The sequence below is a fragment of the Brienomyrus brachyistius genome, chromosome 7 (assembly GCF_023856365.1).
Source record: "Brienomyrus brachyistius isolate T26 chromosome 7, BBRACH_0.4, whole genome shotgun sequence".
Taxonomy (NCBI): domain Eukaryota; kingdom Metazoa; phylum Chordata; class Actinopteri; order Osteoglossiformes; family Mormyridae; genus Brienomyrus; species Brienomyrus brachyistius.
The window spans coordinates 15,571,789-15,586,112 of NC_064539.1; the positions used below are offsets into that span (position 1 = coordinate 15,571,789).

General features: G+C 45.1%; 1 protein-coding gene across 1 annotated transcript; it reads right to left on the reverse strand.

The window, feature by feature from the left end:
* Positions 1–1,104: 1,104 nt before the first annotated feature.
* On the reverse strand, positions 1,105–13,432 carry aif1l (allograft inflammatory factor 1-like). Its single transcript, XM_049020739.1, has 6 exons — positions 13,282–13,432; positions 13,029–13,090; positions 9,878–9,944; positions 6,170–6,211; positions 5,469–5,631; positions 1,105–2,757 (listed from the first exon to the last, which is right to left on the reverse strand). Exons 1-6 carry the CDS (start codon positions 13,304–13,306, stop codon positions 2,670–2,672), a joined length of 447 nt encoding a protein of 148 aa, XP_048876696.1. The 5' UTR covers positions 13,307–13,432; the 3' UTR covers positions 1,105–2,669.
* Between the last annotated feature and the right edge of the window lie 892 nt (positions 13,433–14,324).

The window sequence follows — 14,324 nt, forward strand, 5'->3', positions numbered from 1 at the left end:
TTGACCCATCAGACAAGCACATTGCTATTATGTATGGCAATAGGCCTCCAGGCGTTTATCATGACAGGAAGAGATCTTGTCCTGTAGTTGGCTGTTGGCATCAATGAGCTTATGCTGTTTCATGTGGTTACACTTATTTATGAAGTTGCAGGTCAGTTTTACAGTAAGAGGTCAGAGAGAGATTTTATATCTCGGCCGGCCTGGGAACGCCTTGGTATTCCTCGGAGGAGCTGGCTGGTGAGAGGGAGATCTGGACATCTCTACTTAGACTGCTACCCCTGCAGCCAACCCCAGATCAGTGTAGACCACCAAACCCCAATCGATTTAATTTCCCGGGTTTGCCCCATTTACGTCGGTTGCACAGATTCAATCACACACTCCAGTAAGCCTGAGGCACGCAGCTCGAAGCTGCAAACTATCAAGATTTCAGTCATGTGGAAATTCTGGAAACTCAAAGTAGCCCAATGGATTTCTGCAATGTTTGCGATGCCATCCTTTCAAAAGGAGGAAGCAACAGGACATTGCTTAATATAACACATTTAATTAGGCAGATTCATAAGGAAGAACACTGCAAAATCGCGAGGGTTACTCAGATGAGGAATGCACCAGCGCCTGCTCTGCGTGTGTATTTGAAAGATTTACTAAAAGATCAGCCTACAATAATACAAATCATTCAGTTGATGCAGTACAGCTCCTTTCCACATTAATTCCCATGTAAAATTAGAACAAGATAAATAAAAATGCTCATATATGTTTGTGCATCATACTGTACTTCATATATGGTAAAGCCTCTTTATGGTGCAGTCTGCATTTTTAAATGAACTGCTAGTACATGCTATTATTTTTATTATTTTAATGCTCTCTCTTACGAAGGTAAAACAATGTACCTTTTATTGGCATTACAGGAATGCATTAACCCATAAAAACGTCTCTCCCCTACAGCTCCTTATACTAATGCATACTGCACAGTCTAAAATATACTTTACTGAAAGGTGCAATTTAAAGTCTCTAAGCTCTTTATCCCATAAAATAAGAAAAATAAGACATTATGTAGATAATAATACATAATAAGCATAATAGAAACAGTACCTGCACACATCAGCATTACTGTAAGAACTTTAATTCCTTTGGTGTTTTCAGAAAATACAAGCTGCTAAACTTCCAATAAAACTTAAATTATCCAGAAACAAAGCTAAAAAAATGCAGTTAATAAGTTACAAAGTTACAGACAGTGTTTAGTGTTTAACAGAAGTGACAAGAGGGGCACTTGGAGAACAAAAAAAATGTTTTGATACATTAGGTTGGAAATAAGGACACAAAAGGGTGCTTCAGTGGGCAGGTTCCCCCAGGCAGTACCAACACCATTTAGACTGATCTTCTCTTACGGACAACACAATCTCATTCTAAAAAGTAGTTGTTCTGAAAATGTCTCTCAGAACAACCCAATCCATATCCAAGAATTTAAAAGAAACAAGAACCCCCCCCCCCACACACACACACACACACTTCTAAGGAAAAACAAAAAAAAAGAATTCTGACAATCTCATCTCTGGCTGTTTATAGCATTGACACAAATGATCTGTTATGCTACTATTAGGTTAAAAAAATATACAGTCTTAACATTGTTATACTCAACTGGTGGACTCGTGTGAATTTCTGAGCCATGCAATGAGGGTACTCCTATGGTTGTCATGGGAACAGAAAGCATCCAAATATCAAAGCAGACTTTCCAAAATGGACCTTTCAGTTTGAGCTCTGTTCAATCACTTAGAAAGTAAAATAAAATACCCTCCCTTTCATACTGAGAAATATTTCTGCATTAAATGAAATTCTTAAGGGATAAAACGGCGGACTGGAACACAGAAATGCTCTTAGTGTGATACATATGCTAGCCTGTAGCAAACATATAGCTGCAGTAGAATGACTAGGGTCTGGAATGGAAAATATGCTTTTATCTGTTGTGCCTTCCATACCAACTATATGACCAAGATAACTGGAAACATGGACCTCCCAGAAACCTTGAAAGAGCGGAAGGCAGCACCTAGACAGCTGCTGAAAGCCTCAGCCAGGCCAAGCTCCCCTACAATAACAGGCTGTCACACGCTCTGACAGCAAGATCTCCATCTCCTGCTCCTCAGATAAGCCACATCAACAGCACAGAACTGTGAAATTCAGGCTGGCCAATGGGGAAGCCTGTCTAGACTGAGCTGGATTTAATGCTACATGTGGGAAGTGACTCCTGATGGATACCTGCAGTTAGCGCCAGCCTTTCCTACACCTGAAGAAAATGGGATTTTAAGCCCCTTCAAAAATTAAAGAAGGAAGAAAAACACTGCATCTGCTATTTTAAGAAATAAATGGTCTTCAGTTTCCTGTGGTTTAAGGTGAGCTGGAGTGGCAATTAAAAATATTAACCCTGTTATTTCATTTTTAATACAAATATATACATTTATTTACTCATATAAAAACTACTGCCATTACTTTTTCACAGCAAATATAGTTTTCCCCACTTTTTAAATGGAAATGAAATCTCACAGTCTACAAAGATTCTCCTTCAGTCTCAAAGTCTGACTCGCAATAAGGCTATTTACATTCTCAGAAGAAAGACAATGAGTGGACCAGTGGATAACCAAGGTGCTTCCAATCCCTCCCACAATCCCACCCCCCATCTACGGCAGGCTGGCTATGTCTCGCTTGGGTGGGGGCCCGTCCGGCTTGCAGCTTGCACCATTGGCCTTGTCCTCAAACATCATAACCCTGGGGGAGGGAGAGAGAGAGACAGCAGTCACGCAGGGAAGTGAGAGAGGGCTGTGAGGAAGAGGAGAGATGAAGGATGCTGCTCAGAAGATAGCAAAGAAACCAGGACAAAATACAGAACATCCATTAAGATAATTAAGGTATTTATTAAAACATGAGCCAAAAACTGGACTAATTTTACTCCCTAGAATGCAACCTCCTGAACCATTAAGAGCTAATCAGAAATCCCAATGGTTAAACTGGTGGCAAAATGAAACCCCGTCAGAGGGCCAGAAGTTACCCCAGTTACCCGCGGTTGACTATGATTCAGAGAGACGCTCTCATACCTTCTGGCCAAACAAGTATTAATTAACCTCACAAGTGCTAAGCGTGTCTGCATATTCCTATGGTGTTCAGAATATTGCGGAAGGGGGGGTTACAAATGGAGGAGGGGGCTTTTGCAGCCTCCTCTTTAAGCCCTGCTGCCTGTGAGGATGACAGAGCCAAACACAAAAGGTTTGGGAGTGAACCACACAAAAACGGCTCATTAATCTGCATTCCTATCAAGCCCACAGCTCGTCTGATTTCGGCTGCCAAGTCCACCGGCAAAAGATAATTAAAACGTATTATAATACAGTTTAGCTGTTCACAAGCATTTCATTCCAAGGTTTTTTTTTTTTGGCCAGATAGTGGAAAAAGTAAATCTTGGGCAGCATTCAGAAAACTAACCAGTGGATTTATATACTTCATTTTTTACTGGAAAGGCAAGTAGAACCTCCCTTGATGAAAAGCACTCAATGATACAATATGGTGAAATTACTCTGTAGCAGGGACTGAGCTAACTGGAACTCTTATAGCCACACGTTTTATCACATTCACAATTCCTGTTTATTACAGCAACTCTCCCTGTAGGGAGTCACCTTCCATGTGACATGATAACTGCTGTTGCAGCCTACCACCCCCGGGCCTGCGCCCTTGGCATCTGCAATGCTGCACGTGCAAACTGACGCATGCAGTGCCCCTGCCCTGAGCTGCGGCACTGCACGATCGAGGGCAGCACTCCACTTCCAAGCACTCACTGCATGTGTGTAGGCCAAATTACTCCAGTAATTACAGCAGATTTCACTGTGCCCCAAATTAAAAGCCTAGAATGTGTGCTACCTAGCTCATACTGGGGGGAGAAAAAACACACAATAAAATGCATTTTGCTGGACAATGTTGGCAAAATGGGACAAAGATTCTTCCAAGATAGTTAGCCAACCGCTCAAAGTGATGGTGACGGCAAATAAGAAGGAGCAGAATTCCTAAAAGATGAAAAATCATGTCCTGCAGTTTATAACAACTGTGAAGTAGAACTTACAGAAAGCTATCATGTCTTTTACTACAAAAATGACACGTATGCTTTCTGATGAGTTCAGTATTTTATCTGACTTCACATTAGCACATTTCATTCGGATTACCTAAACTGCCTTCAATCTGCACTAATACCCACTAAAATACCCACTCTCCATGACGGAAATCTTAACATGATCATACTAATGGGTGGAAGAAACCATCTGTATTGCTAAGGAGGACCAGTGCTTAGGACTGGAAGCAGATTTGTCAGTATTAAATGACTGCAGAACTTTTTTTTTAGATTCCTAAATGCTGACACAATACTGCAAAAATCCCAGTGCTAGAGAAGATGACCATTACTCACTGCAGAGAGAACCCCCCCCCCCCCGCAGAAAACAATGTGATATCATGTGATGCCTTGGGAGGGGAGGCTGGTGTGGTGCCAGTCTCTGAGTGGGGGGGGACTCAAGACCCTAATTAACGGTCCCACTGAATACCCCAGCACTCCTCAATAACGCAAACTCCCTCCCCCCAATAGGTAATTCAATCAGGACACTGCTGGGGAGGAGGGCCGAAGGTGCCTAAATAGGGCACAAACAACATTTGCACAGTAAAGGCAATGCACTGACATGCACCGACCCTGGATATGGAACTACACGCCATGGTGAGATAGACTGCAAGAGCTGGACTGGTCCGCTTGCTGGGCTGGGCTGCCGCGGCTGGCCGACGTAGTTGATGGTATCAACACTGAAAATACATCACCTATGCACAGGCACCTGAAGAGGACTCGCACAGGCGCTATTCTGGATGATGGACCGTCAGAATAAGCGAAAGCACCATAAGGCCGTCTATTAATGTTTATTAATTTACCGTTAGTACGGAGAGCCATGTAGCATGTAGCTACACTCATTACTAAAACCATAAAGTTGTCTACCTGCTACCTTAGAATCTCCATTGAATTACTAACTTTTGGGCATCACAAAACGCATCTCTTAATATTTTAGGAATACTGCTAATTTGCTTAGCGAATTGTGTGTAGTGCTGAAAAGCCGGAGTCCATTATGTAAAGCCCTGCAATGACATACAGTTTGTTGTCAAAAAAATAAACCGCCTATTTAATTTTCTGGAGGAAAATTAATCATTTAAATTAATTGACCAATTGGTAAAATAGTCGATAGATTCATCCATATAAAAAGAGTCATTAGTGGCAGCTGTAGGTCGAAGTTTGTGGGATACAACGATAAATCAAAGTCAGTGATTTATAACTCTGCCCCTTTAAAAAGCTGATGAAGCAGTAAAGGTCTGGGGCAGTGTCACCTCAGAGCGATTCTCAGAAAGCCATTCATTCCGTCAGACCCAGCAAACCCCCCCCCCCTCGCACCCCCTCCACCACTCACAGTTTGAGCACGGCTGAGCGCTTCCCCAGCATCATCTTCACAAAGTCCCGGTAGTTGATTGTGTCGCTGCTGCCCCCGGTAACCTCCGAGATCATTTTCTTCATCTCCAGGTGGGTCTTGGGCACCCCCAGCTTCTCCATCATCCTCTTCAATGCCATCATATCTGATGCAGAAGCACACCTGTAAATGCCGCATGTGCAAATACACGCTTCACCTCTCACACACACCTGCCTCGATTCCGCTTCCAGCCAACAGTTTCCCTTTCCTTCTTTTTAAGGAAGACCCATACCAGCACCCGCACCAGCAGACACAGAGACAGTTTCTACCCACAAGCCATCAGGCTTCTGAACTGCTGACATTCTGCACACCTCATGTGGCAGCGTTGTGTGGCGACCTCATGTGTGAACTCTGAACTTAGACAGCTGCACACTGTGGCGAATACCAGCAGGGCCAAAAGAAGGAGGCATCTTGTGCCGAACCCAGTGGCCAGCACGGCACAAACACTGCTGTGTGTGAAAGGCCCGGAACAGACTAACATGTTCTGACGGCATCAGTAACATCACTCATTCATGTTTCAAAAGTATGCAATTAATTCTTAACAGCTCCTAGCACTCTTAGTATACCCAAAAGGAAAAAAGAACTAGCTCTAAATAAGTAGAAAGCTATACTTTTTCAAAAGTTGTTTATAAACATCTACTCACCGATTTCTCCCTGGTCATTTAGGTCAAATTCGGCATATTTGTCTGGGTAAACAGAGAGAGAGAGGGGAAATCACAAATCACCCAACATCAAACATTGTCTAATTATACCACAGCGTATCTACAATCAAATTTCCTCCACAATGAAAATTCAACAGACTATCAGGAAGAGCAGAGTCTCTGGCCCAGGGAACACGATCTCTCTCCAAAGACTGTCCCGGCTACACACAGCCGCCTTCCATGTAAAACACTGATTGCTGGTTATGCGCTACAGCCATTTGACTTAGGAGATCTTTGTGGAGTTTCTTGTGAAATTGTATCAAATGCAGTCTCCAGGGAAAGTCAGCTTGAACAGCTTAGCTGGGAAAAGTGGCGCACTTGTTCAGGCCAGCATGCAGAAGGCAGACAGGTGCTTGGAGCAGCCAGCCTGCGTGGGAACAGCTGTGTCTTCTGCAGACCTTGGTTATGCACAGCAGACAAAGCCTGATGGTAACAGCAGATAAGGAAAGGGCTTCCAAATCCATGGGGAGGAAGGGGAATTAAAAAAAGTGACCTGCTTAGACAGCAGCGAGTAACGTGAGAGCGAGCGTCCCCGAAGAGCATCTGTAACGGAGCCAGCGAGCCGGATCAGCCTGCCGTTCACACAAGGGCTAGCGGACGTGGGCTCTACAGCCGGGTCGGCCTGCTGTTCACACAAGGGCTAGCGGACGTGGGCTCTACAGCCGGATCGGCCTGCCGTTCACACAAGGGCTAGCGGACGTGGGCTCTACAGCCGGATCGGCCTGCCGTTCACACAAGGGCTAGCGTAACGTGGGCTCTACAGCCGGATCGGCCTGCCGTTCACACAAGGGCTAGCGGACGTGGGCTCTACAGCCGGGTCGGCCTGCTGTTCACACAAGGGCTAGCGGACGTGGGCTTTACAGCCGGGTCGGCCTGCCGTTCACACAAGGGCTAGCGGACGTGGGCTCTACAGCCGGATCGGCCTGCCGTTCACACAAGGGCTAGCGGACGTGGGCTTTACAGCCGGGTCGGCCTGCCGTTCACACAAGGGCTAGCGGACGTGGGCTCTACAGCCGGGTCGGCCTGCCGTTCACACAAGGGCTAGCGGACGTGGGCTTTACAGCCGGGTCGGCCTGCCGTTCACACAAGGGCTAGCGGACGTGGGCTCTACAGCCGGATCGGCCTGCCGTTCACACAAGGGCTAGCGGACGTGGGCTCTACAGCCAGATCGGCCTGCCGTTCACACAAGGGCTAGCGGACGTGGGCTCTACAGCCGGATCAGCCTGCCGTTCACACAAGGGCTAGCGGACGTGGGCTTTACAGCCGGGTCGGCCTGCCGTTCACACAAGGGCTAGCGGACGTGGGCTTTACAGCCGGGTCGGCCTGCCGTTCACACAAGGGCTAGCGGACGTGGGCTCTACAGCCGGATCGGCCTGCCGTTCACACAAGGGCTAGCGGACGTGGGCTTTACAGCCGGGTCGGCCTGCCGTTCACACAAGGGCTAGCGGACGTGGGCTTTACAGCCGGGTCGGCCTGCCGTTCACACAAGGGCTAGCGGACGTGGGCTCTACAGCCGGATCGGCCTGCCGTTCACACAAGGGCTAGCGGACGTGGGCTTTACAGCCGGGTCGGCCTGCCGTTCACACAAGGGCTAGCGGACGTGGGCTTTACAGCCGGGTCGGCCTGCCGTTCACACAAGGGCTAGCGGACGTCGGCTTTACAGCCGGGTCGGCCTGCCGTTCACACAAGGGCTAGCGGACGTGGGCTTTACAGCCGGGTCGGCCTGCCGTTCACACAAGGGCTAGCGGACGTGGGCTTTACAGCTATCTCTGAAGGCTACGAACTGCACAGCTTGCCATGTCACCTGCTTCATGAAATGCCCCAGTCACTCGTATAAAAATAAACCCTAACAAACCCATTAAACGCCAATATAAAACAGAACATGAGCTGCCCTACAAAGTATTTCCAGCCTAAAATAATTAACAATTACAGGGGAACAAAACACTGACTCTAGAGATGTGAGTGCAGCAACATGCATACTCTGATTCAGCTAATTAAAAAGTTTTAATTGCTTAGGTCAATCTCTGAAACCAAGGTTGACATTTAGCTTTTAATAAAATGACACCTCATGGATGCATCTTGAGGAAATTCTGGTTGTTTACAACAAAACTAAGTCCTACCACAGAATTTTGTTTTTAATACTTCCATTTGGTTACTTTTTATTTCTGGAAAGAGATTACAATACCAAAGGAAAAAAAAAAACGTAAAAATTACTATTAAAAAAAATCTTGGTAAATGCATGGTACATTAATCTGAGATCAGCTGTAGAAGATTCAGGTCTCCTGAGACTGGAGCTGTACAGTTAGTCCCCAGACTAACCCAGCCTCGTCCCTGTCACAAAAGGTAGACTGTATCTGGGCTGACTTGAGCTCTGTAACTGTGTCACCGTGTGAGTAAAGGAGAACAATGACAATGTTGTTATTGAACTCCAGGCACCGGGCTCCCAAATTTCTCCCTGTCCTGTCACAAGAATGCTTTGTGTGTGTGTGTGTGTGTGTGTGTGTCAGTCCCTACCTCAATCGCTCCCCCCATTTGCATAGAACCGTCCTGGGGTGCGTTTCCTAAATGCTCCCATTACCAGCTTAAAAGGCTGGACCAATTCAATGGCACAGTTAGCATACTATGCTCCTGAGAAACGCACCCCCAGTGCCTCGTCCCAGGCTAGTGGGGATGGCTGGAAGGGGGTCCCTGCTGGGCTCGTTCTGCCCCTCACATGGCTCCCCTGGTTACATCTGAAGGTGAAGACTGCCATGAGCATCGCCCTGGCTGGCACAAACTCATCATTCAGAGGTCGGCCTGCTGGACTAGGCTGGCTGGGGGCTGCGAGTGCAGTTTACGTCTTTTCAACACAAACAAAAACCTCTTTCTCTCCACAAACTTGGCCTTCGACTTTGGGGGAGGGGCGGGAGTGTTCAGCCCATCAGGCTCAGACTTACAACTCACTCCACGCCAAAAGACCGAGTACTGATTGCGGCAAAAACAAAAATTTTACGATAAAAGCAAAGCAAACAAACACGGTACTTTCAGGGTGACGACAAGGCTATGGCAGAATTACAGGATGCGAGGGGCCATCGCGTCACACAGCTCCCTCTGCCAGGGAATACTTAAATGAACAGCAGAAGCTCAGGGTCCCTTGGTGCATGACCGTTCCCAGGCAACAACAGCTGCAATGAAGCTAGTGGCAGCAAAATACCTTGGGAAGAATTAGCGGCGTGCCTAAAACCACAGCGCTACTTTGCATGGAATTCAAACCTCTGTGTGTCACATTCTCAGCAGATCGTGGCCTCTAGGACAAACAGGATGCGGAATTCTGTCAGACATTCCTCCACATTCCACTGCAACATTTGACATTGCCAACTGCCACCGGTGGCCTTTGCATTGACAGACGCATGCAGCCAACAAGAAGAATAGATATTCAAATGAAGTGATTCAAAAGTACAGAAAAAGGACTAAACAGTCACAGACCTAATTATTTAGCTAGTTCTTTTGTTGTGGGGGCAAAATGTGTGAAGTACTACCATTAAGGCTCGTTATTTGATATGAAAACACATTCAGATGATTCTCACAGCAAAGAGACTCCACACCATAAAAGGAGGAGCAGAAGAGAAGGCATTCTGGGAAATTCAGCACACTTTGCAGAACAAACATTACTTTTAAAGGAATCCAACTTCTCTGCCAGGTCTTCCTCATCACTGTATTTCTGGTCCTCGAGATATTCCTGCAAAGAGGATAAAACAGAAGTACATCATTTTTGCTGACCTCAGCTCAGGACATCCAAGACGCCATCCTTCAAAAAATATCCTGCTGTATGCAATAAATTTAATTGATGACCCTTCAGGAAATAAGAAACAAGCTGGGGTCAGTGCCAACAGTCAGATTACTGATATAACACAGAAAGGTTAGAAACAAATGGAATAGTATCTATGCAGAAGCTGCCAGGCTAAGCCAGTGCTAACAGTCACTGACCAAGGCTCTAGACAGTAACAAAATGGACAAAACATTTCAATTACAGCTAGCTCCTTAATGAAGCAATTAATATCTGAACTTGGAAAATAGGACTTCCAAACCCACAGACGGTAGGAATTAGTGTGTCACAAACTAGGGGTGTGCGATTTGCCAATATTACATTACGAACAATTAAGTTGTCTCCACGATCTGTCTTTACGGAGAGATTATTGGTATCCACCTACAGGGCACATTATATCAGTTACAGTACTATGGCTCAAACACGTATCCAAATCCATTCCAACACAGCAGTAAAGTGCCAATAGCAAACAGTAGGTAGTGCTGCCTTCGACTTCTTCCTCTCCCCTCCTCGTCTCATGCAATGCAAGACATGCAACAAATTCCCCTTTTGTGCATCACACCAGCATGAATTACATGGAGAAATTGGTCCCCAAGAAGAATTGATATTGATAATATTTCTTTCAAATTCTGTTATCATATAGGGTTTTGGTTTTTTAAACAGGGGGATTAATTTGGTTGTACTGTTCAGTAACTTGCAAAATACACTTAAAAACAAAACAGATAATATCATGATCCTGCTTCATAAGAAAAAAAAATACATATTTGAATAAAATATAAGGATGACCCTGGAAATCTGTGTCTTAAAGACATATCATATCATGCATATGGACAGGATTAAAGACAAGCAGCCCGGTAAAAAGGGATTTAATTATGGATGCAGACATCATAAAACTTAAGAAAAGCTGCTGACAGAGCAGAATTTATAAGCAGACAACAGCTGATAGATTCAACTTCAAGAACTGTGTTCTGAGTCATTGTTCAGTGTTAACTTTGATCCTTGGACTTTTGAATGTGTTTGTGTGTGTGTGGGGGGGGGGGGGGGGTGGAGGGGCTGTACTTGACTTTGTCAACGCACCAGCAAGAGCAAGCAGAAGGTATCTGGCACAGGTATCAGCATGCAGCTTTGCAATAACGAAAGTGATAGCCAAACAATCATTCATTTACATACCAGGCAGGTTTTTCTTGAATAGCAAATCAACATGACCATCGCTTAACCGGTTTTAATAAAATAGCCGATTCCAATATAGAGGTAAAGCACAAATCAAGCTGCTTATCAAACAGCTTTAGACAGAAGCTTCCACTAAATGTGCACCCAAAGAACCAGTTTATTTTTACACTCAGAGGATTTCAAATCTGAGCAGATGCACTAAAGTCACAGCTGCAAGGAATGGAGAGGCCTGCTACGCCCATACGAACGTGCAGTGGCGTGAGTGTGAAGGAGTGTGAGGATGACGGCATGTGACAAGCATCTGGACATGGGGGGGGCGGGGGGCAATAAAGCCATCCCATAGTGATGTTATTTCAACAATTCAAGTAAAACATGTTCAACAGCCTGAAATTCACAACTAATGCCACCCCTCCTGTTTCTGGAGCAAATCATTGGGGGGATGGACATTAACAGTAAGTGACAGACTAACATCCATACTTAGGAAACTCAATAACAGAGGACCAAAAAAATCACTTCATGACTTCAGAGCACAGTGGTATTGAGCTGTTATACTGCAAATCATGAATCTGTTATTTCAAAGAAACAGACAAGGAAAAGTTCATCAGAATATTTAATTCCTCTGCACTGAAATCAGTTCAAATTAGACCAAATATAGGATGACTGTGGCAAGATGTTCTCACATGCAAACACAGAGGATATAGTAGAGGAGAGAAAATAAAATCATCACCCGGATGTAATCAAGCATTTAGCCAGAATGGACACAGTACACGCAAGATCATTCGGCATGACCGAGAGATTGGACACTGTGTCCCAAGTGACCCAGGGGATGGTGCTGAACTTCCTGCCAAAGACGGACAGAAAATGGAGCAGAGATGGAGGTTTCAGACGGCAGCCCATATTTAAATATGCCACTAATCACACTGGGAGCAGCTAATTTCGCTTCTGTTCTGCATGAAGTGACTTTTCAAGCCTCCTACACACTCAGGTGATATTAATTTGACCTTCAGACGCTGGTTTCACAGCCTGGGGCACTTTGCTAACCAATAAAACAGAATACTGTACATCCAAGTTCTCATGGGTTACTGCTTTATCATACAATTGCCACATAAAACAGATCTGGGATAAACTAATGATCAGATTCACACCAGACATCGTCCTTCCGCGGACACACCGGCTCACAGGGACTCCAGAGGACGACCAAGGCGTGGGAACGCGCATGTAAAGTATCTTTAAATCCTGTCATCACTGGACATGTACATTTTTAATACCATTCCTGATACGTGCTATTCTTGTGCGCATTCACGCAACGGTTTCCAAAGCATTATGGGCGCTAACTGACCTTCACACCACATCCTCGGCACATCGTCGCCTAATATTACAGTAATATTACAGAAAAAGGCGATTACAGGTCAGGCACCTAGAAGTGCGATTTGCCACGAAGAGGCGGCTGCAGACGGCTGCTTCTCCCGGGCACGTATCTCCTTATTTTTAAGATCAAAATCACGCCGCTCTGCCAAAGACTGAAAGACATGACTAGTATGCAACAAGTAGCTGCTTGCCCATCTTTGCAATTTTGCTCGGGACAGAACTCCCCGTACAGTGACCCTGCTGACTACCAACCACACACCATGTCCCCCCATCTGCGTTTAAAAAGCAGAAAACATGGGAAACGCACTGGAAGTAAGCGGCACTTCCCTTCGCCCCATGCAGCGCCGTCGCGGCATCATTTAATAACTGGGACTGTGGCGGTACGGGCGGCCGCGCGCCTGATCTCACGTCGCAAACAGAGGGGCGCACGTTCATATATAAAGCGCACGGATGACGTACCTTATTAATTTCTTCCAGCTTCTCTCTTTGCTGAGCTTTTAATAACCCAAATGCTTTCCCTCCTGGAATAAGAAATCGACATTATGAACAAAACCGCCAAAAGGGGGGGGAGACGATCGGGAATAACCATCACCACCCCCCACGAACCTCGAATAACATTTTTAAGAATAAAGCATATTAATGAAACCAGTGCAACAAAACAATGCGTATACATATTCATTAAACTATATATTCCTATGCCGATTTGAATTACCCTGCATGTTCTGGTTTGAAGGCATCTCCGGCTGCTTTAGTTAATTTGAGAGGAGAGTAACACACTAATGCAGAGCACAAGGCTGCCGCAGTAACCGGCCGGACCGAAGGCGCCGCCGAAGCCTTTATGAGCGTGACGGAGCGGCGGCGCGCAGGCGCGCCCCCTGCGAAGCAAAACGAAACTGCAAGAGAAACCAGCCTCCATAATGGGAGCGCGTGCAGAGTCCACCCTCCCAGCGCGTGGTGGGATGGGCGATACCACAGATTTTCTGTTCGATCCAATTCGACCAGTCGCAAAGCTGGTGTCACTGATACCGATACTGGTGTCCTGCCGGGAGTGGGAACGAGGTGTTGACAACGAAATGGGTGGTCGTGCTTCCTATGACAATTGCATGTTGTGCTACCTTTATAAACATAAATATAAACATAAATTAAACAAAATTATAAGGTTGGGGGGGGGGGGGTCAACGGAGTAACAGTTTTTAGATTGTTTCTAAAAATTTAATTATTATAAATTTAATATTCAGATCGAAAGAATCGATATCTCAGTATCCAGTATCATTACGTTTTATATAATTTGCCATTGGTTTGGACCTTCATAAACCGGATATTGATATGTTTCCGTGGAAGGTTTCGACTTATATAGTCAATTTTCATTAGTAAAGTGAGATGACAAACCCTGTTTAAATCTCTTTATTTTTTTCCAAATGTAATTATTTACATTTAGACAGAATTGTACGTCTACTCGTTCCTATTCAGAGTATTCATTAACATAACGCACAGAAATGTACTTTATATGTGTAGTTGTAAATAAAAATTTGCCATCTAGAAAGTGCATTTTGCATAAAAGCACAAAACAGTATTTATTATAATAACACAGTAAATAGGCTAACAAAAATATTTAAAAGCATCAAAACCTATCTGCACTTATAGAGGTATTTTTTCATTGGTTTACCCTGTCATTATATAGGGATATAGTCACGTGAAAAACATAACATCAGAGGCAGTGTCTTCAGTGTCATAAATACCCCAGTCAAGGCCAAA

Coding starts and splice junctions, on each gene's coding strand:
- aif1l (XM_049020739.1), bottom strand. CDS start 13,306: ATGCCTTCAAACCAGAACATGCAGG. Junction 9,945..13,028: donor AGCTGGAAGAAATTAATAAG/GTACGTCATCCG, acceptor TCCTCTTTGCAG/GAATATCTCGAGGACCAGAA. Junction 6,212..9,877: donor GAAGTTGGATTCCTTTAAAA/GTAATGTTTGTT, acceptor CTGTTTACCCAG/ACAAATATGCCGAATTTGAC.